Source organism: Chamaea fasciata, unplaced genomic scaffold, assembly GCF_029207755.1.
Source record: "Chamaea fasciata isolate MVZ Bird 193981 ecotype frontalis unplaced genomic scaffold, bChaFas1.0.hap1 SCAF_14, whole genome shotgun sequence".
Taxonomy (NCBI): domain Eukaryota; kingdom Metazoa; phylum Chordata; class Aves; order Passeriformes; family Sylviidae; genus Chamaea; species Chamaea fasciata.
This window is the reverse complement of record NW_027094099.1, coordinates 1,921,492-1,948,677: the sequence shown is the minus strand read 5'-3', so window position 1 is coordinate 1,948,677 and position 27,186 is coordinate 1,921,492. Positions and strand designations below refer to the sequence as shown.

Sequence of the window (27,186 nt, the reverse complement as noted above, 5' to 3'; positions counted from 1 at the left end):
ATCGAGTCCAACCCCCAGCTCCTCACAGCTCGAAACCCTTCGGAAAACTCCGAGCCGGGCTGGGAGGAGGTAGGCTGTCAAATGCCCCCCTCCCTTGGGTTTGGCAGGGTGCCACATCCCCCACAGGGACACCCGCGGGGAGATATTCCGGGGGGCTGCGGGGACCTTGCACCGCAGCGGGAGCAGCCCAGCTAGGACCCCTTTCCTAGCCCTCGGCAGCGGAAAGACCCGTGAGGGTGCCCCAAAACCCACCTTCCAACAGGTGGGGGAAGGATGCTGCTGGGGTCGGAAAGTGAGGACAGCCCACGGCGGGGCTGTCCATCACCCGGGGGTGCTGGAAGCGCACCCCGGCCGCCGTCCGTGTCGGTCCGGGCTCTCCGGTACTCACCTCGGCGGGAGCGGCGCGGAGCGGCGGGAGGGGCCCGATCCCGCGGCAGGTGCCCGCTCCCCGCCGCTCCTGCTTTATATGCATGGCCCCGCGCTCTGATTGGCCCGGCCGCCTCCCGTCACGTGACCCCTCCCCAACTCCCCAAGAATTCCCCGGACCCCCCCACACCCCCCCAGCCCCGGGCCCCTCTTCCCCGGGGCTCCCCCCACGCCAGGGGTGCGGGACCCCCGCTCCCCGCGCATCCCCGGAGGGGAGGCGGCCAGGCGGGCGGGGAGAGGGGTAGGGAGGGAGCGGGGTCCCGGCACGTCGTGCCGTGGGGTGCGGGGGTGGGAGGGGGGGTGTCGGTGCCGCCCGTGGGTTCCAACCCGGGGCGGGCATCGCGTGCGAAGAGGGCGGGATGTTTGGGCAACCCCGCACCGCCCCGGTCACTCCAGTCACGCTACGGGCAGGATCTTAAAGGCGCCGGTCCCGCGCCCCGCTGCTCCCCAGGACTTCCCCGGGGGCCCCCCTGGCCTCCCTGCTCCCCGCCAGACCCAGAGGGTTCCGTACGCCCACGCCCGCGCCCCCCGCCCCGGTGCCCGCAGCCCCGGGACATCCGCGGTGTCCGGAGCCGTGGGGACAGCGGGAGCGTGGGAAAACCGCCCCGGGGAGCGCGGTGCGGGACGGGACGGGGGGGACTGGGGCATTCAGCCCCCGCGGGGCTCCGCGGACACGCGCGGGGATGAGCGCGGAACACCCTCTGCGGGGCTGGAGCGGCCGCGCACCTCCGCGGCGGCTGTGCCCATCCCGCCGCCGGTGTGCCCGGTAGAGCAGAGCGGGCGCCACCGGCTCCGTGCGTGTCCCCCCCCACCTCTGGCTGCGGGACCACCCCACAGCTCGACAGGGTCCCCGTGGGGACGTGGGCGGCCGGGTAGCCCCGGGGGGTCACGGCCCTGGCTGCCCCGGCCCGGTTAAAGATTGTCCAGGTTCGCGTGAGAAGCCGGCGTGCCCTCTGTCACCTCTGTCCCCTGGGGACAGGGCGGCCTGAGCGAGGGGCGAGGTGGGGCTGGCGTGGGGCAGAGGGTGCAGCCGGAGGGAGAGGGATCACGTCGCGGGGGATGTTCGCTGTCCGAAGGGGGGCTCAGGCAGAGTTTGCAGCCCCCAGCCGCGGTCTCTGAGGGGTGACAGGCCAGATCCCGCCCGCCAGGGAGGACAAGTGGGACCGTCCCGCTCCCAAAATCTGTCCCCTCCGCCCGCATCCTTGTTCCCAGCCCAGCCGCCACGAGGTGGGAGATAGGCCAGGGGGTCCCGCCCCGCCGGGGTGTCCCAGAGGTGGCATTAGGGACATCGCGTGCGAAGGGGCTCCGGCCAGACCCGGGAGGGCCGCCCGGTCACTCGCAGTCACGCTATGGGTGGGTGGGGGGGGAAATGGTTTTTAAAGGACCAGGGCGGTGGCCTCACGTCCAGGAGCCTGGCCCGGGGTCAAGGCGGCGCCGGAGCAGCTCAGGATCAGCTCCCCCCACGGCTGCCGGGGGGTTGGGGGGCTTGTGGGGGGGTCCCCAGCACTGGGGACAATAGTCGGTGTCAACAGGGGTGCCTCCTGCCACAGGATGCCGCATCACCTGCGCGGGGACACCAGTGCCCCTGTCATCTGTGTCCGCTCGATAGGAAACGGTCATCCCAGCCCTTTCCAGCCTCGAGGAGACAAAGAGAGGGGAGTGCAAAGCGGGGAGGTCTCAGCCGTGCCACCCGAAATGTCCTCTCTCAGCGCCGGGCGACACCGAGCCGTGCCCCGCACCGCAGGGCTGACCGCAAATGTCACCAATGCGCCCCGCGGCTGGGGACACTTGTCAGGGTGTCCGTAAAGCCCGGCCGGCGCTGTCTCTGGCACCGAGTACAACACCTCGCACAACGCCCTGCGCATCTGCCCCAGTGGCCCCACATTTCCCCCCTCGCGTGTCCGTGCCCCCGCACACCTGCGCGGGTGCGTCCCCGCACGGACAGGCGGCACACGCGCCTTGCACGCCCGGAGCCGCATCCCCCCGTGCGGGGACGGGCTCGGGGGTGCAAACACTCGGTGTCCCGCGCGGCTCCGTGTCCCTCGTGTGCAGGCACGTGCTGATGCCACCCGTGCCGTGCCACGCGTGCCTGCGGGCACCGTCACCCTCCCGCTCCCGCCTGTCCCTGCACGCACGGGGTGGTGACCCACGGAGGGGACAGCCAGACCCAGCAGGGGCAGGAGGCCGGCAGCGTCCCCCCGGCTGCCCCCAGGCAGCTCCGGGGGTCCGCGGGCTCAGCGAGGGGCGGCGGCCGGGGGTCAGGGTGTTTGGAGGGTGTTTTAAGGATGTTTTTGGGGTGTGAGGCTGCCTGGCACGCAAGGCTCTTAACGCTGTTCTCATCAGGAGGCACCCTGCCCTGGCAGGGCTTGGCAGCCACCGGGGAGGGGCTGGGAAGGGGTGGAAGAGGGTCCCGGGGAACCTCTCCGGGACTCTCCCCAGCTTCTGCAGAGCTCTGGGAAGTGATGGATGAGGAGTGGCGAGGGGTCAGCATCAGCACAAGGTCTAAGACGCTTGTTTCAGGTCACTCAGCCCCGAGCCCCGACCCGACTCCACACAATGGGTCCGGGTAGATCCACAGGGATGGGAGGTGCTGGCAGGATCCAGCCCGCCGGACAAGCCCTGCTCCTGCAGCCTGCCTCCCCAAAAGCGTTCCCAAGGGTCCTTCCGGGGCTGGGAGGGCCGCGGCGTTCCTGGGAATTATCAGCAGGAATATTAGCAGCCGGCGTTTTGTAACTGTTCTTGCCAAACATTAATGAACGGCGTCATCGCTATTAACGAGCCCGATTAGACCAGATGTTGAAAGGCTTTATTAAATATTAGCTCAACTTTTACCTGGGCCAAATTCCCACCGGGATTTTCAAAGATGGAGGGAACGTTCGGGCCAAACCCCCAAGCTCTGGCTCATTCCTGCTCATCCCAGCCGCACTTCCCAAACTCCCCTGAATTCTGCCCCGCCTGGAGGAGCAGCCCCGCTGGCTCGAGCGCTTCCCTGTCGTGTGTCAGCCAGTGCTCTGGGGGGATGAACTGCCCCAGCCTTGCCCCGTGCTGCCCCTTCACCTCTCCTATCTGCCGGGCTCACCTCCTCCCCTCTGCCCCGCCACTCCTCCTCCTCCTCCTCGCTGCCTGTTTGCCCCGGAGGAGCCGGGGGAAGCGAGCCAGCCGCCTTCTCACGCAAACCTGGCCAATCGTTAACCTGAGCCTGGCTCTGCCCCGGGCCCGGATGATCCTGCCGTCACCACTCCCGGGAGGGGTGGCCTGCCGGATGATTCCCCAGGGATGGATGAGGACGGCTGCGGATGCCTTGTCACAAACGTGTCCCCTCGCTCATAGCCTGCAGCTCCCGGCGCCTCCCGAGTGGCCGTGGAGGTGATGGCCCTCTCTGGCTGCTGGGAACAGCCTGACCAGCCCAGAAGAGTTATTTGGGGAAATGCTGGTACCCAAATTCCGTAGGCAAGCAATGCTGACAGCATGTCCTACATCCCAAGGCAAGGCTTAGGGACCTCCTGCTTCCTCCCTGTCCCAGGGACCCCCTTCTGCCTGCCCACAGCAGGCCCCAGGGCCCTGGCCAGGAGGAGAAGTCACCATCCACGCCCCAGAGCCCGTTGGAGGAGAGAAAGGCTCTTCCCTGGCTTTTTGGGCAGGCTCCAGCCAGGCTCGGCCCCGTTTGTTAATGGGTAGCTATTCCCAAGGGCTTTTGCTGCGTGCATTCCCTCGGGGGAATAAATACCCCGCGGTGCAGTGAGCTTAGAGAGCCGTGGACTTCCAGGTGGCAGGAGAAGAAGGTTGAAGAGACAGAGGAGGATTCCCTCCTGCTCCCACTGCCAATCTCTGCTGAGAGCCCTGAGCAGTAAAACCCAGCCCAAGGACCTGCAGGTAGGAGACAGCCTGTGTGTTTAGGGGAGGTTGAACATGGATATAGGACCAGGAAGGTCATATTTGGGTGTCCCTGCTCACCCAGTGAGCTGTGTGTTCTCACACAGCAACCCTGTGGCATCCCCGCTCCCCAAATCCCTCAGTCCTGTGGCCAGCAGGTCCATCCTCCTGGCTGTCACTCCTGATGGGTTTGCTAGTCCATGAACCACATTCACGGAGGAGCTGCTGTTCCTCTTCCCCTACTTCCCCGGGATTTGCTCATCTGAGGATTTCCATGCCTTGTTTTACAAGACTGTCTTCCCTGGACAAGAGCCATGGCTGTGCCAGCGGGGGTTTCTGTTTTCTGTGGGGACAGGGGTGTCACTGAAGGCTCAGGCACCTGAGGTCCCCGGTAAGGGATGGGTGGGTGTGTTTGGAGCCTTCCCAGGTCTGCAGCTTGTGCCGCTGGAAACTCCCAGCGCTGCGGGGGCTGCTCCGTCCCCTGAGCCGCTCCAGGGCTGTCGCTCCGTGTGGCAGCGTGAGGAGCAGCCCCAGCACTGAGCCCCCCGCTGATGGCGGCTCTTCCCCTCCGTGCGCTTCGCTCCTTCAGGGCTGCTCCGCGCTCCGTGCGGCGATGCTGAAGGCCGTGATGTCGCTGGTGGGGAGCCCCGGCGCGGTGTCGGCCACCGAGGTGCTGCTGGCGGCCGCCGCGTTCTGCCTGGTGCTGGCGGTGCTGCAGTGGCTGCAGCGGCAGCCCGTGCCCGAGGGGCTGCGGAGGCCGCCGGGCCCGCGGGGCTATCCCGTGCTGGGGAACGTGCTGGAGCTGCGCAAGGACCCGCACCTGGCGCTGACGCGGCTGAGCCGGCTCTATGGGGACGTGATGCAGGTGCGCATCGGCAGCCGGCCCGTGCTGGTGCTCAGCGGGCTGGACACCATCCGGCAAGCCCTGGTCAAGCAAGGAGAGGACTTCATGGGGCGCCCCGACCTCTACAGCTTCCGCTTTGTCACGGACGGGCAGAGCCTGACATTTAGCACCGACTCCGGGGAGGTGTGGAGAGCGCGCAGGAAGATGGCCCAGAGCGCCCTGAAGAGCTTCTCCATCGCCCCCAGTCCCACGTCATCGGGCAGCTGCCTGCTGGAGGAGCACGTCTCCAAGGAGGCCGAGTACCTGGTCACCAAGTTCCTGCAGCTGATGGAAGAGGAGAAGAAGTTTGAGCCCTACCGGTACCTGGTGGTGTCAGTGACCAATGTCATCTGCGCCATGTGCTTCGGCAAGCGCTACGAGCACGAGGACCAGGAGCTGCTCAGGCTGGTGAATTCCACCGAGGAGTTCACTGACGTGACCGCTGCTGGCAACCCCGCCGACTTCATCCCCGCGCTGCGGTACCTCCCCAGCCGCAGCATGAAGCTGTTCATGGATTTCAACAGGTACTTCCTCAGCTTCCTGCAGACGAGGGTCAAGGAGCACTACGACACCTATGACGAGGTAAGGGGACCCTCACCTGCTCTCCTCCTACCAGAGAGGTGTTTTCATTCAGGCAGCCAAGCAGCAATGGCCATTGTCTCTCCTCAGTCCTCCTTCCCACAGAATCACAGAATATCATAGAATTGTGGAGTATCCTGAGTTGGCTCACATGTGGATCATCCAGATCCATGCAGAGACAACCCAGCAATCCCACCCTGTGCCTCTGAGTGTTGTCCAAACTCTCTTGCAGCTCTGGCCACCTCGGGAATGTGCTCTTTCCCTGGGGAGCCTGGTCAGGGCCCCACCACCCCCTGGGGGAGGAACCTTTTCCCGATGTCCCACCTGAACCTCCCCAGACTCAGCTTCATGAGCCTCTCAGCATCCCCTCCATTCTCTGTGTGGTGCGGCCAGTCTGGTGGTTGAACATCTGCTCTGTGCCCAGGTTTCTCGGAGAGCCCTCTCCTTGTTTCCATAGGGACCACTGAGGAATGATGCTCCCCAGAGCTCATGTGACCTGGGGCTCTCACAGCGCCGGGTGGGGCTGCTCAGGAGCACCCACCCCTCTGCCAGCCCTGCTCCATGACCTCGCCTCCTCTTCCTCTCAGAACAACATCCGGGACATCACGGACTCCCTCATCGAGCAGTGCCTGGACGAAAAGCTGGGAACGAACACGGCCATGCAGATCCCCAAGGAGAAGATCGTCAACCTCGTGAATGACCTCTTTGGAGCAGGTATCTTCTCCCACCTTTCCTCAGCTGTGGCAGATGCTCTCCGATTTCCTTCAGCTCCTCCTGTCTGACCCTTCATTGTCCAGCACCAGCCGGTTTGGGTCTAAGCACTGGCTCTGCTGCTCACTGGACCTTCCAGGGGTACCTCTGGAGGCCATTCTGGGACATCAGCTCTGGAAAAGAGAAGGGCATGGGTTATAGCTCAGATCAGCCTCACGAGCCAGGGTGGCTTTTCCCAGCTGAGGGAGATGCCTGTGGGCTGATTCATCTTTCTCTGGAAATTCCCCCAATTCTGGAGAAGGTGTAGAAACCTGACACAACCCAGGAGCAGGACAGGTTGAGAGAGCAGGATATTTTAGCAAAGTTTATGATGGCAGAATAAAGCCCCGAGCCTTGCTGCATGTCCAGTGTGTCCCCAGCCTCCTCAGCCACCCCAGGCTGCCCCATGTGATGGTCAGCCTGCAGGCCAGGGTGGGAGTTGTGCTGAGCTCACCCACATCCCATCCTCTTTGCCCAGGCTTTGACACCGTAACCACAGCCCTCTCCTGGAGCCTCATGTACCTTGTGACGTACCCAAACATCCAGAGGAAGATCCAGGAAGAGCTCGGTGAGTCCATGGCCCGCATTCCTCTGGGACCAAACCTCTTTGCTCAGCCCTGACCCTCCTCCTGCTCTCCACCTCCCCCAGACCAGACCATCGGGCGGGAGAGGCGGCCGCGGCTGTCGGACCGGGGCACGCTGCCCTACACGGAAGCCTTTATCCTGGAGATGTTCAGGCATTCCTCCTTCCTGCCCTTCACCATCCCACACAGGTACGGCTGTACAGTACGGGGCTGGCAGAGCTGCTCCAGGGACGAGGCGGCCTTGAGGCACCGTGTGAGGACACAACTGCCCTCTCAAAACCATCCCTTTGGGTCACACGCTGCAGGAGCAGCCTGACAGTCTCCTGAGGATGCAGAAGAACCTTTGGGCTTGCCCAGCTCTCCATCTTTTCTCTCCCCAGCACAACCAAGGACACGGTGTTGAACGGCTACTACATCCCAAAGGATCGCTGTGTGTTCGTCAACCAGTGGCAGGTGAACCATGACGAGTAAGTACCTTGTGAGGCACAAACCCTCCTGTGGTGGCAAACCATCAGGGATGTTCTTCCTGACACTTCCCACCTTCCAGTGTGCCCCTGACATCCATGACCAGCAGAAACCATCTCAACACCTGATGTTCTCCCTTCCAGGAAGCTTTGGAAGAACCCAGAGACCTTCAGCCCCGAGCGTTTCCTCAGTGCAGACGGGACCAAAGTGAACAAAGAGGACGGGGAGAAGGTGCTGCTGTTTGGCCTGGGGAAGAGGAGGTGCATCGGGGAGAACATTGCCAGGTGGCAGGTGTTCCTCTTCCTGGCCACGCTGCTCCAGCAGCTGGAGTTCAGTGTCTGCGAGGGCAGCAGGGTGGACATGACCCCTCTCTACGGACTGTCGCTGAAGCACAAGAGGTGTGAGCACTTCCAGGCCAGGCAGCGCCTCCCCACGAGGGGCAGGAGCTGAGCGGTGGGAGCAGACACCTCCAGGGTGTCCTCGCAGCAGAGCTGGGTCTGCAACTACTTTGTGGGGTGATGGAATAAACTGAAACTGCCGCGACTCTTGTTTTATCTGCTTCGTTTTGTAGCAACTGTTGCCTCTTTTTGTTTCCTGGTGTTTCTGGTGTTGGATATTCCATTAAATGTTGCTGTTCCACCACATCCAGTGTTGAATTGTATCCTTTTGGAATTGCAATCTCTGATAGATGCAGGACAGCCAACCCATGCCACAACCCCACAACGCCCACCGGTGCATCAGAATTACAGAATTAAAGGATTGCTTAGGTTGGAAAAGGCTTTAATATCACCAAGGCCAGCAGTGCCAAGGCCACCACTAACCCGTATCCCCACAAGCCACATGTTTTAACACCCCTGGGGATGGTGACTCCACCACTGACCGCATTTATGGTGAAGAAATTTTCCCAATATCCAAACCTCCCCTGGTGCAACTTGAGCCTTCTTCACCATGGTTGTTGGTGGCCCTGAAGGACGCAAGGAAGGACATAAGGGAGGACACAAGGAAGGACACTTTCAGCTGTTCCGGGCTGGAACAAAGGTGTTTTCACGGCAGGAAGAGAATGAGAACCAGGAATTGCTCCAGCTCAAACCCAAGAGTTTACATTGGCTGCCAGTCAGCCCGTGCCAGCAAAGCCAGATGCCACCTTTTGCCCAGCTTGCACGCAAAGCCACCACCTGGCAGCGGTGACACGGGGACAAACACAACCCCCGAGGCAGCACACTCTGCTCCTGCACTCATTCCCAGGGGAGGATTCTGTCCCCACAGCCTCAGACCCCGAGCAGTGGGGCTCCAGCCAGAGCTCCTGCGGTGCCCAAATGCCAGTCGCTCATCAGGCGTTGCACAGAAGCTTCCCAGAAGAGGCAGAGATGTAAAGGCGGTGGGGAAGAGAACAGGGAAGCCAATTGCCCAAGTCTTCAGAGAGATCCCGGCTTGTCCAGACCTGCTAAACCAACCTGGGGGAAAAGAAGTGACTCTGGGCGCTCAGGCCCTGCTTGGTCACCAGTTCGTGGTGGAGCACCGGGGTGACACAGCCTCAGAGCCACCCAAATTCTTTGAGGCAGCAGAAGCAGCTGCTGGTGTCACAGCAGCTTTGTCTTCCCTGCCTCATGTCATAATCCCAATATCGTAGGAAAAGTGCTGGAGGGGAAGGCCCAGAACCTGCTGCAGGCTATCAGAGGCCTTGGAAAAAAAAAAAGTGGGAGAATGCTTTAGGACAACCCATGAGGTTCACCAGCCAAATAACAGCTCCACCCACAACGACAAGGCCACAGATCAACACAACAGAGTCCCAAAGGCGCTTCCCACAAGGGACATCCCAAAGCCAGCATTCCCCTGCCGCAGGGGAAGGAGGAACCACCCACTGGAGGTGCATCTCAGTGCCTAAGCTGGAGACTCAGAAGAGCACCGGGACTGCAAGGACTCATCAGTGCCATGCTGTCCCCGTGGGGCGGACTTGGCCCCGTGGGGACATGTGGCACTGGGCCTGCTGTGGGACCACAGGCCTCGTTTGCTGCAGCCATTGCGTGACTCCTGTGCCCTGGAGGCTGGCTGGGTGTGCTGATAAGGCTGCAATAAGCGGGAGCAGATAGAAAGAACAGAGGGAATTTTTTTTTTCCCCTCTTTGCAGATGAGAGTTTTATAGCCCCGGGACAGATAAGTAGCTTAATATTAACATCAGCGGTGCGGAACAGCCTCTTGCTGGTGGAAGGGCTCCCCAAAATCCATTCATTGAAAGCTGAAGAAGTCAGGATGTGAGCAGGGGAAGGGAAGAGGCTAGAGGGGAGAGGAACGGACAGGCAAGTTATCCTTCCCTTCTCTTCATGGGGCCGGAGGCAAAGCAGCCACTCTATAACTCCCTCCCTACATTTAGCACCTCTCCCTCTCTTGATGCCGACGGAACCATCCCATGGAGCTGTGGAAGACTTTCCCAGGCATTCTGCAAGGGCAGCAGGGATCCTGAGACCTTGGTCTGAAATCCCTGCATGCTCCCTGCATCCTGGACATCCCATCCAACAGCCCAGACACCAGCTGAGGCCCCAGTTTTCCTGGGGTCCACAAAATCATAGAATCTAACCTTCTGAGCTGGAAGGGACCCCAAGGATCCTCCAGTCCAGTCCCTGGCCCTGCACACACACCCCAGCAATCCCACCCTGTGCCTCAGAGCACTGTCCAAGCTCTTCGGGAGCTCTGGCAGCCTCAGGGCCGTGCCCATCCCTTGGGGAGCCTGGGCAGTCCCCAGCACCCTCTGGGTGAGGAGCCTTTTCCTGGTACCCAGCCTGCGCCTCCCCTTTTCATCATCGCTGCCGTGAAAGCCTCAGTAACTCGCAGTAGGTGAGAGGCTCCAGTTCCCCTATCTTTGCCTGCCCCTAATGACCTTCCTCAATTAAGCCCTCCCCGGGCAGTCTGTGAGTGCCACGGTTTCATTACTGGAATCGGGGTGGTGATAAGCCGGGGAAGCTTTGATCACTCCATGGAAAATCGCTTTTATGGTTGGTTTTAAAATGAGTCATGAGTCCAGTCGTGGCAGCTGGGCTCCAGCTCCCCTTCCAAATGCTCCCAGCACCCTCATTCCTGCAGGAAAAGCTCTGGGCAGACACAAACCTCTGGCTGAGACACCTGCCTGATGCCAGCACTCGGATTGTTGACATCTCCTCACTGGGAAAGTCAGTCCCTAGCCCCAAAATGGGCCACAACGATCACTTGTGACTCACTCTCCTGGATGGAAGAGAGGAGTTGCTCTAACACCCAATGGCTCTCCTGACTAAAAGTGGATGCTACATTTCTAATTTCTGCCCTTTGGCTGTTTGGGATGTGTTATCAGGAGTCATCTCCCCGTGGGGATTATTGCTTCTGTGTCTCACTTTTGGCTATTTGTCCCCAGCACTGGTAACAAAAGAAACCCCGCCCCAACACCCCCCGCCCTCTTTGCATCTCCACAGGGACAGGCTTGGGCTCTGAACTCCACACTGATTTCTGCCTTTTGGAGGAAAAACCATCTCTGCTCAGCCTCCACGAGCACCTTCTGCGGTGCTGGAGCTGGTGGGTGAGGATGATGCTGGTTCCGCACTCCATCCAGGCTGAACCTGTGTGTGGAGCAGTGCTGGATCCAAAGGAGCTGAGCACATTAAACGTGGTACACAGCCCTGCTCCAGCGGCGCTCTCGGCTCAGCGTGAACCCTTTATCCTCCTGCCACCCTCCCCTCCCTCTTCCCCGTGGCAAGGAGACCGTGTTTGGGCTGATCAATCACCCCACGCCATCAGAAGTACAAGGTACCTGTGAATCAGAGGGCAGGAAGGAGGGCAAGGATGGAGTTTGTCCCCAGCAGAGATGCGGAGGTGGCTCCTCCCTGCACGAAGAGCCCTGCTCAGAAGAAGCTCCAGGCTCCCAGGAATGCCCTCAAACCTGGCTGTACACCCACCCTGGCAGGATTTTCCGTGGGCTGACGGATGGGAGCACCAGCGGCCACCAGGTGCCACAAGCACAAGCAGTGTGAGCCAAAAGCCTCTGAGATGGTGGATGCTCCTCAAACTCTGCCTTGGCTGCATGAGAGCTGGGATGCATTCAGGGCTGGCTGTCCCCTGGATGTCCCCAAGGCTGGCCCTGGTGGCAGCGTAGCAGGGAGGTGGGGTCACACCGTGAGGGACAGGCTCTCGTGTCCCCCACCCCATAACAAGAGGTCCCAGTTGTCTGCCCCACTTTCACACCCCTAAAATCATCTCCCTGAACCCCAGCAGGGTGGGTAGAGCAGGGCTGGTGCTGTCACGGGGGGGGACACAGGCAGAGGGGAGTCCCACCTCGGAGGTGAAAAGCCACCTGCGAGAGCCAGAGTCCCCAGCCTGCTCTCCTTCAGTTAAAAACATCCTGGGAACGAGGGCTGCCCGGAGAGCCCTAAAATGAAGCTGTTCTCCACACCTCAGGGGGGTTTGGGGTCGGCATGGGGGGAGAGTCCCCCCTGAGAAGCAGAGCTGGGGTGGGAAGAGCAGGATCGTAATTCACTGAAGCGCTGCCGTCCCCTCCCGCTGGCACTGGGGACGTGAACGCCCTCCGGTGGCACCTGCGACACCGCTCGCCGGTGCCCGTGGCACCGAAGAGCGCCGGGTTTTACCGCTGACGGGGCATTTTTCGCCGGGAGGGACATTTGGGGAGGGGGATCTGCCGGAGACGGACCCTGCCGCAGAGCATCCCGCATCCCGCGGAGCCCCCGGAGCCCTGGGAGCCGCAGAACCGGCCGAACCCGGCTCCCTCCGGGGGTTTTCCAGCTTGAAGGTGAATTCTCCAGGCTGGAATGAGCCGTCACGCCTGACTTTACTCTGTTGTTCCCAGCCACCGCCTGCGAATCCTGCGCTGTCTCATACATCCCAGGCGGGAGCGCTTCCCTTTCCCTGCCCACCCTTCTCATCCCGCCCGCGCTGCCGGCATCCCTCGGAGGCTCCGAGCTCCGCCGGGACTAAGCCAGCCAAGCAGCCGGGGATGTAGAGAAGCGGCGGAGCGACAGAGCAGGCGATTTTCCGTCCTTCATCCCGCCGGGATTTCACCCTCAGCTCCTCCTCTGCTGCATTTTTTCCCCCCTTTCTCTTCTCTTCTCTTTCCCTGCCGATTCCAGACGGCTGAAGGGCCCCCTCTCCTGGCGCAAGGCGGGGAGATGTCCATCCCTGCCTCGCTGGCCGTGAATCCATCCTTCCCTTCCAGCCACCCTCAAACCATGACCCTTCCAGGGAAAAATTCCAGCCGGGACACTGCAGCAGCTGTGCCCGGAGGATTCCCCTCCGTGTCTCCCCTCGTGGACCGGCCTCCCCCAAATCCCCACACCGTCCTTCCAGCCACCCCTGGGGATGCTGACGCTCTTGGGGCTTCAGGGGGGGAGAAGAAACTCCGATGGCGGAGCATTTCTCTGTTCCTAGGTCAGGACGACCGAGAACACCTGGGACTGGGCACAATTCCCCACCAAGCTGGGTTGGTGCCTGGTTTTTTTCCCTGCCCAGCCCCAGGGAGGGAGTCTCCTGGCTCCAGCGGTGCTGTGCTGAGGATATTTGTGGAATTCTGGTTGCCAGTCACCCCAAAGCCGCCGTGAGCGTGCAGAGCAGGGCCGGGTGCGTGCAGAGCCGGGTGGGTGCATCGGGGCGTGCGTGGGTTGGTGACCGCGGGTGCGCTTCTGGTGCACCAGCTGCTTTCAGTTCCTCCCAGAAGGAGCCTGGGAGAGGACGAGCCCCTTCCACACCTCCCCGAGGCCAAAGGAACACTCCAGACCCCGCGGGGAACTCGGGGCCGGCTGCAAAGGAGTGCCTGACCCTCCGTAAGGCGTCCCTGGATCTTTTCCCGAGCGCCTTTGGAGCAAGGATGCGCTTCCTGAAAATGAGCTGGGCTTTGCATCCCGCCCCCGTGGATGCTGCGATCTCCCTGGTTCTGCACCCGGCTTTCCCTGTCTCCTGCGGTCCTTTTGTCCTCGTGGAATCAGGGAATGGGTTGGTTGGAAGGTACCCTAAAGACCACCTATTAATTCTATTAATTCAATTTAGTCTATATTATGATGTCATATCATGTCGTTATTTGATGTTATATGATGTTAAGCTCTCTGATATGTTTATGTGATGTCATGCTATATATTATTAGTTATTTGAGCAATTTTTTGCATTACTGTTATTATTATTAATAATAATATTACAGATAATAATATAGGACCACAGAATCGGGGGATGGGCCAGGTTGGAAGGACTTTAAAGATATTATATTATATTATATTATATTATATTATATTATATTATATTATATTATATTATATTATATTATATTATATTATATTATATTTCATTGTCATTTGACCACTGTATCGTTATTCACTGTAGGCTTTGTAGCGATTTTTATTATTTTATTGACATTTTAGCCTCATTTCAGTACTACTTTGCACCCGTGTGAGTACACACCGGGCAGGAACCGGGAGGTCGGCCCCGGCGCCCGTGCTGCTCCTGGTGCGGGTCCCTGTCCCGTTCCCAGTGCGGATCCCGGTGCCGGTGTCGTTCCGGTGCTGATGCGGGTCCTGTTGCCGCTGCTTGTTCCATTCCCGGTGGCGATGTGGGTCCGGGTCCCGCTGCTGCTCCCGTTTCTGTTCCCGGCGGGGGTCCCGTTGCCGTTCCCATTGGCGGTGCAGGTCCCGTCACCTGTCCCGGTGCCGGTCTCGGTGCCTGTGGGGATGCCAGTACCCGTGCGGCTCCCGGTGCTGTTTCCGCTGCCGTTCCCAGTGTGGGTCTCGTTCGCGGTGCGGATCCCGCTGTGCCCTCTGTGCCCGCCGTTCCCGCGGTCCTCGCTGTCGGTCCCGCTGGCAGTCCTGCTGTCGGTCCCGCTGTCCCCGCTGTCCCCATTGTCGGTCCCGCTGTCCCCGCTGTCCCCACTGTCGGTCCCGCTGCCCCCTCTGTCCGTCCCGCTGTTCCCACTGTCCCCGCTGTCGGTCCCGCTGTCTGTCCCCGCTGTCCCCGCTGTCAGTCCCGCTGTCCCCGCTGACCCCGCTGTCGGTCCCGCTGACCCCGCTGTCGGTCCCGCTGTCTGTCCCGCTGTCCCCGCTGTCGGTCCCGCTGCTCCCTCTGTCCCGCTGTCTGTCCCGCTGTCTGTCCCGCTGACGCCGCTGTCCCCGCTGTCTGTCCCGCTGTCTGTCCCGCTGTCTGTCCCGCTGTCCCCGCTGTCGGTCCCGCTGTCCCCGCTGTTCCCGCTGTCCCCGCTGCCGGTCCCGCTGTCCCCGCTCTTCCCCCTGTCCCCGCTGTCCCCGCTGTCGGTCCCGCTGTCCCCGCTGTCCCCGCTGTCCCTGCTGTCGGTCCCGCTGTCCCCGCTGCCGGTCCCGCTGTCCCCGCTCTTCCCCCTGTCCCCGCTGTCCCCGCTGTCGGTCCCGCTGTCCCCGCTGTCCCCGCTGTTCCCGCTGTCGGTCCCGCTGTCCCCGCTATCCCCGCTGTCCCCGCTGTCCCCGCTGTCCCCGCTGTCGGTCCCGCTGTCCCCGCTGTCCCCGCTGTTCCCGCTGTCGGTCCCGCTGTCCCCGCTGTCCCCGCTGTCGGTCCCGCTGCTCCCGCTCTCTCCGGTGTGTGGCGTTGCCGGCGGTGGCCGCCAGGTGGCGCCGCGCGCCTCCCGGTGCCTCCGCCCCGCTGCCGGCGCGGTGCTGTCGGCGCATGCGCGCTGCGCTCGGGGCGCTCCGGTTCCGGGCGCCGCTCCCTCCGTCCCTCCTTCCTTCCCTCCCTCCCTCGGTCCGTCCCTCCGGCCCCGCCGCCCCGGGACCCCCCGCGCCCCGCCCGCCCCGCGCCCCCCGCGCCCCCCGCGCCGCGCTGGGCCCCGCCGCGCTCCGGCGGCGGCGGCGGCTCCGGCTTCCCCCGCCCCTTCCGCCCCCCCCCCGCGCCCCCCCCCCCGCCGGCCCAGCCGAGCCCGGAGGCCCCGGCGGCGCCGCATGGAGCAGCCGGCGGCGGGCTGAGCCCCTGCCCGGAGGGAGGTGAGTGACGGCGCGGGGAGCGAGCCGGCGGGGCGCGGACAATGGGGCGGAGGGCGGGGGGGGGGGGGGGGGCTGCGGAGGTCCGGCCCCGCCTGACCCCCGGTGACCCCGGCACGGCCGCTGCCGCCCCGCCGCGGTCCCCGGGGAGCCGTGAGCCCCTTCCCCATCCCGCGGGGGAGGCGCGGAGGGAGCCCCGCAGCATCCCCTCGGCGTGGCGGGGGTCCCGCCGCGCCCGAGCCCCGCCGGGGGTACCACCTCCCCCTGCCGCTGCATCCCCATCCCGTACAAAGGCCCGCGGGAACGGGAGGCTCGGGGAGATCACGGGAAACCCGGCTGCTCGGAGGGCTTGGCGGCGCATTGTTGGTTTGAATGTTTTAAAAATTTGAGGCTGCTTTTCTCTCTTTTCTTTTTTTCTTTTCTTTTTTTTTTTTTTTTTTTTTTTCGGGCAATAAGGCGGCGGCGGGTTATTTATAGCCGCGGCTGTTGCTCGTTGGTTTAGCGAGAGCGAAAGGGGCTGTGCCGTCGGGCGGAAAAAAAAAAAAGAAAAAAAAAAAAAAAAGTCCCCCGAAAAATCAAAACGCGGGGCAAAAAGTCCAGGGGGAAAGAAAAAAAAAAAAAGGCAAATGGGAGGGGTGAGGGGTGGGGAAGGGGAGGAGGAGGAGGATGGCAGCCTTCCTCCCGGGACAGGGGGTTGTTCCCAGGGGACCCAGGCAGGAGCACGGCCCCATCCTGGCGAGGCAGGGAGTGTCCGGAGGGGTCCCTGGAGGGATGCGGGAGCTTTTGGGAGCATCCCCATCCTCCCTCGAGGGGCATCTGCAGGGCGGGAGTGATGAAGCCGTGGGATAACCCCTGCAGAGCCAGGGACTTTTGGGGTGGCTCTTTGCCCTTTGACTGCTGCCTCCCCCCAGCTTTTCGGTTTTGAGTGAGCGTTGGCCAAAAAAACCTTTCCATGCCCCACTCCACGTCCTGTCCCCGTCCTCAGGTGACAGCACCCGGGAAGGGGGTACTGGGGTGATTTGCGGTGGAAAATCGCCCTGGGGAGGTTTTTGTGGGATAAAGGAGGACCAGGATAACCTCTCAGCAATGGGGGGGCCGGGAGCAGCTTCTCTCCAGGCCTCCTCCTGTCTGTCCTCCAGATACCTCCAGCTCTCTGGCCAGCAGCATTTTCTTTTACTCTTCTAAAAAAATTATTAAATCCCTGAAAAAGAAGCAGCCCCCCTTCCTTGTCCCCTTTTTTGCAGCAGCAGGGCACCCAGCTGGGGCTGGTTTGGGGGAGCAGCTCCGAAACGCTGCGAGCTGGCGGGTGAGATGAAGGAGGAACATTTTCCTTTCGATTAGAGTAATCGTGGGTGTTCGTTGTAATAACAGCAGATAAGATCTTGCAGAGGCAGAGAGGATGTTGTCTGCTTTTGGGGTTGGTTTGGGATTTTTTTTTTTTTTTTTGGGGGGGGGAGCTTGTTTTTTTGAACTTTAAAGGACTTCACTGGGAGACGGATGCACGGAAGGAGGTGGATGTGGATGGCGCCCACACACCTGTTCCCGTTGGGATTGAGGCTTCTGTGCCATCAACAACCAAACTTCATTTAAACAGAGTCATCCCTGTGCTGGGCAGGTGCTGCCCCTCCCCTGGTTGGGTTGGAAACCGAAATGCAGCATCTGTCACCCAGCCCATCCCGTGGCGGTGGTGCTCCTCAGGCAGGATTCGCTCCGTGGCTCCCAAATTCCTCTCCCAGCCCGCCCGTGGGTCTGGCACAGCTCGATTGTGTTTTGATGAGTGAGAGGAACGCTGTCCCCAGCTCATTTCCCGATGCCCTTTGGATTATCAGAGGTGTTGGCTGTACCTGCCCTGCCCCGGCTCCTGGCTGCCGGGCCGGCCTTCCTGCAGGGAAATGCGGGAGCAGGGCTGTGGGGATGGACCTGGGGGGATGAGATCCATCTCCTGCACAGAGTGGCTCCCAGGATGCTCCGTTGGGGAAAAAAGGGGTTTTAGCAGAGGGTGCGTTCACCTGAGCACATCCTGAGCCCTGATTTGAGGATGGGGAGCTTGCAGAAGGAACAAACCCTCGCCTGGCAGGGCTGGAAACAGCCAAACCCAGCACTCGGCTCTGCCCAATCGGCCGGACTGCTCCTTGGCTGATTTTTTTTTTTTTTTTAATTATTATTATTAATTTCTTTCATGTGCTGCCGCACATCCTCCTTGAGGAGAAGAAGGGGCGATGCCTGTGCTTTCCCGGAAGGCACAGGATGTTGCTTTCGAGCCGAGGATCCACTCCTCCAGCATCTCCACGTCCTTCTCCCAGCCCGGCATCCCGAGGGATGTGCGGGGCTGGCGGAAGCGGGGCAGGGGCTGGCCCGGGTGACGCGCGGCAGGAACCGCTGGCTGTCACATGAGGCCTTCGGGGGGCTGCTTGGCAGCTGCCCCGTGTGGTTTCCTCCTCCTCCTCAGAAAGTCTCGGCTTTGAGGCAGAAATTAGGTAACGATCGAGAAGAAAACCAGGCTCAGAGGAGGAAGGTCTGTGTCGGGCCGAGGGGCAGCCCCTGGCGTCGGAACCACCTCCCTCTTTGAAACTGCGAGGCGAATTTATTGTGTGCAATTGTAACAATGCCACAGTCCGGTGCCATGAATATCCACGATCCCGGGGAGATAAAAAAGCCTGGGCTGGCTGGAGCGTGTTCTTGGTGGGGTTTGCTCAGGCAGTTTCCTCTTTAGCAGGGGGAAAAAAAAAAAAAAATCTCTTTATGAAGGCAGGCTATGAATTTTGTATCCTCGCTGCATTTATCAAATATAAATGCTGGTGACATCCGTGAGCTGAAAGCCGAAGCAAGCGGCCTTCGGGACTGGGAGGATTCAGCTCCTGCACGGGCTGGGAAACATGGGATGAACCTTTGGGCATCCCTTGCACTGGCTCCGGGGTTTTCCAGCTGGTGACATTTGGGAGAAGCTTCCATCGTGCTGATTTTTGGATACTGGGAGATGAGGCCTGGCCGGTGGGAAGCGCTGACTCAGGGCTTTGGGCCGGAGCTCTCCTTGAGCAACACCCGGAACCAGCCTGAGCTCGGTGTCCCCACGGGACACTGGATGGGGAACAGGGCTGAAAGCCCCAGGGGTGGGAAATTCCCTCCTTAAACCTCCTTTCACGCTTCGGCTAAATCCCTCCACGGCCTGAGAGTGGAGTTCATTCCCTGGTTTTCTGGTGCTGCGTTTCAGACTGGTGGCATCCAGAGCCCTGGCTCAAATTTTTGTTCCGTGGCACCTGTAAATCCGGAATTTTAAGCAGAAATCAGCTTGGAAGGGCAGGGGGTTGGAGCTGGGAATGTTCTGGGGGGCTGCGCTCCCAGCTGGTGCTCCCCAGGCCAGCATTGCCGGGCTCTGCCCTCCCCTGGATGCTGGCACTCCTGGCAGTGTCCCCAGGTGCCATCAGCTTGGGTTTGGTGCCATCTCCAAAGGCTTTTCCCGAGCTGGCTGGGAAAGAAACCGACCCAACGCTGTGGTGATGGAAACCCCTGAGGTCCCCAAAAACTCTGTCCTCGGGGTGAACACCCAAGCCTCGATTTCTCCTCTCTGCTGCCAGAAACAGAGCGCCGTGTGCCGTGTCCCCGCCGGGGGGAAGGTGAGGAAGGTGCTGGGTGGCAGCGTGACGCCTTTTCCGGAGCGCTGTGGGCACGTGGTGGAAACAGGGCCATGTTGTCACCGTGCTCTTCCTCCCCGCAGCTCTGCCCCTTATCTCCTTCCTCCTCCCGTCCTCGGCTTTGCCCCCCCCAGTTTCACTTCCTCCTTCCCAAAATACTCCCGCCTGTGGACGGCGGGGCTCTGGCGGCAGTGACCCCAAGGGACGTGATGACTTCATAAATATTTGGGTGGGTTTTGGGGGTTGCTCTGCCTGCGTCCCCCTCTGTGCCCCCAGCCCGGCACGACCCCGGTGCCCCAGCCCAAGAAAGCCTGGTTTGATTCCGGGGCCGCTGACTTCATCCCCTGCCGGGGGCCGGAGCGGCGGGAATAAAGCCGGGTTTGTTCCCCTCCCACACACCCATCCCAGAGCACAGCACCCCCGGGCACTGCGTCCCCCTGGGCTTTAGGAGCTGCACGTTCCAGAGTCCCAGTGGTTTTTTAGGCGGCAGGGAGTAGTTTTGGTTTATTTCTTTTGGATCCCAGGCCTGGGAAGCTCTCAGGGCTGGATGTTTCCACATGTGGGTCACCAGGGAGAGCAGGGGTCTGGCTGTGTAGCCTGGGAGAGGAGTGGGATGGGCCTCCTGGAGGTCATCTCCCTTCCCTTCCCTTCTCTTCTCTGGGCATCTCCACCCGTCCGCGCCACGCCGGGTTTTTCCTTGGTGCGGATGCTGCGCTCAAAAACTCCGTTCTTAAGAAGCTGTATCCGTGCAAATGCCTCCTAATCCGGGTGAGCAGCTCCGTGCTGGTCCCGCCCCTGACTGCGGGGACTGAGCAGGCCCGGAGTTCCCACTTCCACCTCTGTTCGGGGACGTTGTGGAAGCGGCACCTCGGGCGGGACCTGTTCTTGGCGGGAGAAGAAGAGATGCTCACCTGGCCCGGGAGCGTCCTTCAGGCGTGCTCACGCCTTATTCCCGCCGTGCCCCATTCTCAGCCGTCCTCTGCCCCCACGCAGGTCTCATGGTACCAAGTGACGTGTCCCCCCTGTGAGAGTCGAGCTCCCAGTCTCCTGAGAAGATGTCAGGGATGCAGGTGAGCTCTGGGTGAGGAGAGGTGGGGATGGAGTCATCCAGGGGTGGCCCCAGTCAGGGATGGAGCCATCCAGGGGTGGCCCCAGTCAGGGATGGAGCCGTCCAGGGGTGGCCCCAGTCAGGGATGGAGCCATCCAGGGGTGGCCCCAGTCAGGGATGGAGTCATCCAGGGGTGGCCCCAGTCAGGGATGGAGCCATCCAGGGGTGGCCCCAGTCAGGGATGGAGCCGTCCAGGGGTGGCCCTGGCCAGGGATGGAGCCATCCAGGGTTGGCTCCGGCCAGGGATGGAGCAATCCAGGGGTGGCCCCAGATCTTGGGAGGGACATGGAGACACTTGGTTTAAATGACCCCCTTCATTTGGGGTCACATCTGCGAGGGGGGAGTCCCTGAGGGTCAGGGGGTGCCCGGGGTGGATGACACAGCCAGGCAGGGCTCTGATGGCATTCCCTGCTCCCGGCCAGGCCGTGTGGCCATCCGGTACAGAATGTATCGCCAAGTACAACTTCCACGGTACCGCCGAGCAGGACCTGCCCTTCAGCAAAGGAGACGTCCTCACCATCGTCGCTGTCACCAAGGTAAGGTGTCCCCTCCCTGTGGGACGCCGTCCCTGCGCCCCGTGACACGTGCCAGTGGCAGCCCCTGGTCCTGCCAGCCCCGCTGGGCGCGAATCGGGCCGCGAGCTCGGTTAATTAACTCACGGCCTCGTTAGTTAAGGTTTCTCCAAAATGCGAGCGCCTCCTGGGACATGGAGGAGGGATGGGAGAGGAGGAGGGATGGGAGAGGCAGCGGTTCTGGGCCCTGCTCCAGGGAAGGAAAAGAGAGTCTGTGGGTTTGGGGGGGTCTGGGATGCCTGTCAGGTCGGGAGGGGGATGACAGCGAGCCCTGTGGGGCCGCCAGGCATTGGAGATTGGTGGTCCCAGCGCCGACCCCGATGCTCGTCCCGTCCTCCCTGCAGCCAGCCAGGGGGTACCAGCGTATTGGGGAAGCCCCAGAGGGCTGCTCGGGTGGGATGCGGCCGTGCCCAGAGGCCACGGGCTCATCGTGACATCCCCACAGGATCCCAACTGGTACAAGGCGAAGAACAAGGTGGGCCGGGAGGGCATCATTCCTGCTAACTACGTCCAGAAGAGGGAAGGGGTCAAAGCTGGCATCAAGCTTAGCCTCATGCCGTGAGTACCCAACCAGGGCTCTGCCAAGGTGGGTTCAGGCTGGAGCATCCCTGTGGCCACAGCAGAAGGGACATTCTTCTCAGGGCACGGAAGGGGCAGCAGTGTGGATTTGGGATTGGAATTTGCTTCTGGGGACAGTTTTGAGTGTTTTGGGAGCTGCCTGCAGGGCTGGGAAGGTGATTGATGGCTGGGTTGTGTTTTAAATTGGTTCGTTTTACCCAAGGCTGGGTAGGAACAGGAAGGTTGGAACAGGGTCTGTACAGGAGGGATGGGAGATGGGCGGGTTTGATGTTCCTGTTGTATCCCGGAGCTGCCAGTGACTCCCAGTGTCAGGAGGAACCTCCTGGGATTGGGCAGAGGGGCTGAATCCCAGCTGGGGGCCAGGAGGAGGGGAGCAGGATGCCATGGAAGGAGCTGTGTCACGGGGTGGGTGGGGACAGCGACAAGAGCATGGACACACCGTCCCCACGCAGGCAGGGACAGAAGCTGCTCCACATCCCAACACAGCTCCACAGGGCTGCAGCCAGCACGTGCCCAGCCCTCATCCCCCCCTCCGTGTCCCCTGCAGGTGGTTCCACGGAAAGATCACGCGGGAGCAGGCAGAGAGGCTGCTGTACCCCCCCGAGACGGGGCTGTTCCTGGTGCGGGAGAGCACCAACTACCCCGGGGACTACACCCTGTGCGTCAGCTGCGAGGGCAAGGTGGAGCACTACCGCATCATCTACTCCTCCAGCAAGCTCAGCATCGACGAGGAGGTCTACTTCGAGAACCTCATGCAGCTGGTGGAGGTGAGGCCTCAGCTGCCAACTCCATCCAGCCCCTGCGGGGGACATTTGGGGTCATCGGGACTTGTGGGGCTGCACGTCTGGAGCTTGGGAGGTAGTGGGCGCTCCACCTTCTCTGCTGGCGCCCTGGGGTGGGGACGTTGGGGACAGAGGGACCAGGAGGAGGAGGAACAAGGACCCTGGGCCTCCATTCGTGGCCTCGTGCTGCCACCTGGTGGGACCTCAGAGCCTGGCACCGCCTGGGTGGGACCCCCGCGCCAGGGATGTCACCCGCCCCACACCGAGGGTGTCACCCATCCCACGCCGGGGGCGTCACCCACACCTCACCATGTCCCCCCCCAGCATTACACCACGGACGCAGACGGGCTCTGCACCCGCCTCATCAAACCCAAGCTGATGGAGGGCACGGTGGCAGCGCAGGACGAGTTCTCCCGCAGTGAGTGGCCGTGCCCCCTCCCCGGCCCCTGGGGACCCCCCCCAGCACCCCCCTCACTCCCCCCTTCTCCCCCGTGCAGGCGGCTGGGCCCTCAACATGAAGGACCTCAAGTTGCTACAGATCATTGGCAAAGGGGAATTCGGAGGTGAGCCCGCTGTCCCCAGCCCGTGGTGGCCCTGAATGTGGGTTGGGGGGGCTCCTCTGTGGCCCCCCCAGGGTGCTGGTGGGGCCCCAGGAGGCTGGGATGCTTCCTGTGCCCATGTCTCCTGGCCCGCAGACGTGATGCTGGGGGATTACCGGGGGAACAAAGTCGCCGTGAAGTGCATTAAAAACGACGCCACAGCGCAGGCCTTCCTGGCAGAGGCGTCCGTCATGACGTGAGTGTCACCGTCACTGGGGGGACAGCAGGAGGGAGGAGGCGCCTCTGTCCCTGTGAGCAGGGGTGGGTGGTCCCTGGTGCCCCAGGGGAGCCCCTCTTGTCCCCATACCCCTGCCCTGAGCTCTCCTGTGCCGTGCAGGCAGCTCCGACACAGCAACCTGGTGCAGCTGCTGGGGGTGATTGTGGAGGAGAAGAGTGGCCTTTACATCGTCACCGAGTACATGGCCAAGGTGAGGCCCCCACCCCGGCCACCTGCCCTCCTGCTCTGTCCCCTTGTCCCCACCACGGCCCTGGGGCTTCACCCTGGCACAGCTGGGTCATCCCGGCGTGGGCTGCGTCTCGCTGGGGCCACAGTGGGGGCTGGAGGTGGCGTGTCCCGTGTCCCATCGCTGCCTCCCGGGGGTTTGGCATGCCCAGATCTGCCCCATGAAGGAGGGACATTATCCTCGTGTCCTGCCCCTCGTTTGAAGGGACAGCACCCCTGGGTCCTGCCCCATCTTAAAGGGACATCATCCCCAAATCCTGCCCCATGAGGGGGAGGTATCATCCCCAGGTCCTGTCCCATAAGGGAGGCACATCCTCCCTGCGTCCTGTCCCAGAAAGGAGGGACATCCTACCTGGGTCCTGCCCCATAAGGGAGAGCTATCACCCCCTTGTTCTGCCCCATAAGGGAGGGCTATCACCCCCTTGTTCTGCCCCATAAGGGAGAGCTATCACCCCCTTGTTCTGCCCCATAAGGGAGGGCTATCACCCCCTTGTTCTGCCCCATAAGGGAGAGCTATCACCCCCTTGTTCTGCCCCATAAGGGAGGGCTATCACCCCCTTGTTCTGCCCCATAAGGGAGAGCTATCACCCCCTTGTTCTGCCCCATAAGGGAGGGCTATCACCCCCTTGTTCTGCCCCATAAGGGAGGGCTATCACCCCCTTGTTCTGCCCCATAAGGGAGGGCTATCACCCCCTTGTTCTGCCCCGATAAGGGAGGGCTATCACCCCCTTGTTCTGCCCCATAAGGGAGGGCTATCACCCCCTTGTTCTGCCCCATAAGGGAGGGCTATCACCCCCTTGTTCTGCCCCATAAGGGAGGGCTATCACCCCCTTGTTCTGCCCCATAAGGGAGGGCTATCACCCCCTTGTTCTGCCCCATGAGGGAGGGGGCAGCGGGTGGGCTGCTGACCCATCTGTCTCTCCATCCCTGCGTGCAGGGCAGCCTAGTAGACTACCTGCGGTCGCGTGGGCGGTCGGTGCTCGGGGCAGACTGCCTGCTCAAGTTCTCCTTGTAAGTACCGGCCGAGGCCATGCCCACCACCCTGACCCGCCCCACGTGTGCTCTGGGGCCGCCCTGCCAACCCCCCTTGTGCTGCCCACCCCACTCCCAGAGATGTCTGTGAAGCCATGGAGTACCTGGAAGCCAACAACTTTGTACACCGGGACCTGGCGGCGAGGAACGTGCTGGTCTCGGAGGACAACATCGCCAAGGTCAGCGATTTTGGGCTCACCAAGGAAGCCTCCTCCACACAGGACACGGGCAAGCTGCCCGTCAAGTGGACGGCGCCAGAAGCACTTAGAGAAAAGGTGGGTGAGCCTTGGATGTGGTGGGAGCTGCAGGAAAGGGGAATATGCCAGGCTGCCCCAGAGATGGTGCTTGAGTGCTGTGGGGCTTTTATCTTCTTTTCTTCTGTTGGAGCTGAGATTAAAGAACAGGAGATGCAGTTTCTCGTGTCGGGACTCAGTGTTTACTAATTCTTACCTGTAGTAAAGTCTCACAAGTTGTGAGTTCTAGGTGGAAAGTGGCTCCATCTCTAACTCTTTCCAAGGTCTTTTAAACATGATTTGTCCAGTTACGAGATGACACCTAGATTGTTTTTACTTTCAACCCAATAACCAAACACCCGTGGTCAGCAGTGGGGACCTTTTCACCCAATTAGTGAACACTGCCCAAAACCACAAAGAAGAAGGTGAAAGAAGAAGAACTTAGCCTCCACCCTAAGTCCTCCATCTTTCCCAAATGTATTACTGTGTGCTAAAACCATAAATCCTAAGTTTTGCACCCTGTGATATCACACGTTTCTATTCAAACTCCACACCCGCAACCCCAGTGCCGTCACTCAGTTTTGGAAGCCTGTTCCACGGCCTCAGGTCAAATGCAGTGCTTGCTTGAGGGTCAGTGCCTTTTAGCACAGCAAGCCTGAAATGCTCAGCCTGCAGGGTCCCAACAGAGCGCCACTTCCCACTGTCTGACCCCAAAACCAGCTGCCCTGAGGCTGGGGGAGATCCCCCATTCCTGCCTGAGCATGGTCACAGGGCTTCTCTCCCCTCCCTTCCTGCAGAAATTCTCCACCAAGTCGGACGTGTGGAGCTTCGGGATCCTCCTCTGGGAAATCTACTCCTTCGGGCGAGTGCCTTATCCGAGAATTGTAAGTGACGAGCACCCCCTGGGGACCAGATTTCGGGGGGAGCTGAGCCCCTGGTTTTGTGGGGAGCCCCTCCCCGACACCCCAAATTTCCCCCAGCCCCTGAAGGACGTGGTGCCCCGCGTGGAGAAGGGCTATAAGATGGATGCTCCGGACGGTTGTCCAGCCGTCGTCTACGAGGTGATGAAGAAGTGCTGGACCCTGGACCCCGGCCATCGGCCGTCCTTCCACCAGCTCCGTGAACAGCTAGTGCATATCAAAGAGAAGGAGCTCTACCTGTGAGGGGGGGCTCTGCCACCCCACAGCCGCAGGGGACCCACGCTGGGGGGGGACCAGGGTGTGGGCAGTCCCCCTGCCCCACCGCCGCACCAGGAGGGAGCCCCGGGGGTGTGTGTGCCCCCCCCCCAATTCCCTCGGTTGCTTCCAAAATTCCAAATCTGTCAGTTTTTATTTTTATTTTCTAGGTTTGGGGTTGTTTTTTTGTTTTGTTTTGTTTTGGTCTCCCATGCTATTTTTTTTTTTTTTTTTTTTTTGTGGGTGGTTTTTTTGTTGTTTTCTCAGTTTTGGGGGGCGTTTATTGTTTTTGGGTTTGGTTTTTGGTTTTGTTGTTTGTTTTTTTTTTTTTTTTGTCGTCGTTTTTTTTATTATTTCAAGCGAGGCCCAGCTTGGAGCTTTGGGCGTTTTACTAAAGTACGAATCTTATTTTTTAATGTAATTAAAAGAAGAAAAAAAAAAAAAGAAAAAAAAAAAGAGAGAGAGAAGAAGGTTGTTAAAAGGAGAATAATAATAAATAAACCAATGAAACGGACACATGAAAAGGAAACCCCCAGCGACAGAAGTGATGGTTGACGGGGAGACGCTGGACTCGCCGCCCGGTCGGGAGAGCGCGGCCGCGTCCCCGCCAGACGCTTTTTTTTTTTTTTTTTTTTTTTTTTTTGGGTTGTTTTGCTTTAAACTCGTTGCAATGTTTGCATGCTGTCTCCAGAGGCCTTTTTTTCCAGTCCTGTCCAGTGCTTTATTCTCATGTAATGCTACCGACTGTGAGATTAAAAACTGTAATAAAAAAACCATTCCATACGGACGCGGCACACCCCGCCTCGGCCCCCCCTCTGTTGCCAGCGACTCCAGGCATCCCCTGGCAGGGGAAAAAGTGGGAATGGACTCTCCCCATCCCCTCCCCAGACAGGTGGGGGTGAGCACTTGGCTCCATCCTGCCTGTGAGAACAAGGCTGTGACAGGGATGAAGCTGCCAAGTGATACCAAAGCTCCCCTTTAGTCCAGGCTTTACTCTCTGATGCTCTGAGCAGGCAGGGGATGCGGTTTGGGGCTGACTCCTGAGCCTCACTGCCTTCCCTGCGTGTCCCAGCCCCTTGGGAATGTAAGAAATGTGAGAATCAGTATCCTAGAGCTTTGTTAACACGAGCGTCGTGTACATCATGTCAGGATTTAGAATCCCAAACGAAGTACAAAGCCCTTAAGTTTTTAGTTACAATTAACGACGAAGAAAAAGATGCGGCGAGACCCCGATGTCCCGCGCCCCCGAGCCCAAAGTTGTCCCCCGTGGAATCCCTGGAGGAAGCCGGGTGGAGGTGGCGTCTGGCAGGTTTAGAATAGTTCGCGCTCATCCCTAGGGAATTATTCAGCGTTAAACAAGGCGCGGAGCACCGGCTCGGCTCTGCCGGCTGCCTGCTTGGCAAGCCCCGGCCCGGAGCTCTCCGCCTGCTTTGGACCGGGATTGAGACCCAGATTCCTCTTGGAACAGGGTTAAAGGGAGAAAAGGGAGT

At 60.8% G+C, this 27,186-nt stretch overlaps 3 protein-coding genes across 3 annotated transcripts; 2 read left to right on the top strand and 1 right to left on the bottom strand.

Annotated features, from left to right (window-relative positions):
- Nucleotides 1–393: 393 nt before the first annotated feature.
- LOC136296739 (cytochrome P450 1A5-like) lies at nucleotides 394–8,195 on the top strand. Its single transcript, XM_066196117.1, has 8 exons — nucleotides 394–437; nucleotides 4,193–4,299; nucleotides 4,889–5,764; nucleotides 6,349–6,475; nucleotides 6,990–7,079; nucleotides 7,161–7,284; nucleotides 7,476–7,562; nucleotides 7,704–8,195. Exons 3-8 carry the CDS (start codon nucleotides 4,913–4,915, stop codon nucleotides 8,008–8,010), a joined length of 1,587 nt encoding a protein of 528 aa, XP_066052214.1. The 5' UTR covers nucleotides 394–437; nucleotides 4,193–4,299; nucleotides 4,889–4,912; the 3' UTR covers nucleotides 8,011–8,195.
- A 5,750-nt stretch (nucleotides 8,196–13,945) lies between these two features.
- LOC136297016 (putative per-hexamer repeat protein 5) lies at nucleotides 13,946–15,212 on the bottom strand. The gene is made up of 2 exons (XM_066196606.1): nucleotides 15,094–15,212; nucleotides 13,946–14,771 (listed from the first exon to the last, which is right to left on the bottom strand). The coding sequence occupies exons 1-2, from the start codon at nucleotides 15,210–15,212 to the stop codon at nucleotides 13,946–13,948; spliced, it is 945 nt and encodes a 314-aa protein (XP_066052703.1).
- Nucleotides 15,213–15,426: 214 nt separating this feature from the next.
- Nucleotides 15,427–26,490, top strand: CSK (C-terminal Src kinase). The gene is made up of 13 exons (XM_066196389.1): nucleotides 15,427–15,524; nucleotides 20,147–20,223; nucleotides 20,684–20,797; nucleotides 21,279–21,391; nucleotides 21,960–22,179; nucleotides 22,519–22,612; nucleotides 22,692–22,757; nucleotides 22,890–22,989; nucleotides 23,131–23,221; nucleotides 24,194–24,267; nucleotides 24,368–24,563; nucleotides 25,319–25,405; nucleotides 25,502–26,490. Exons 2-13 carry the CDS (start codon nucleotides 20,209–20,211, stop codon nucleotides 25,682–25,684), a joined length of 1,353 nt encoding a protein of 450 aa, XP_066052486.1. The 5' UTR covers nucleotides 15,427–15,524; nucleotides 20,147–20,208; the 3' UTR covers nucleotides 25,685–26,490.
- The last annotated feature ends 696 nt before the right edge of the window (nucleotides 26,491–27,186 follow it).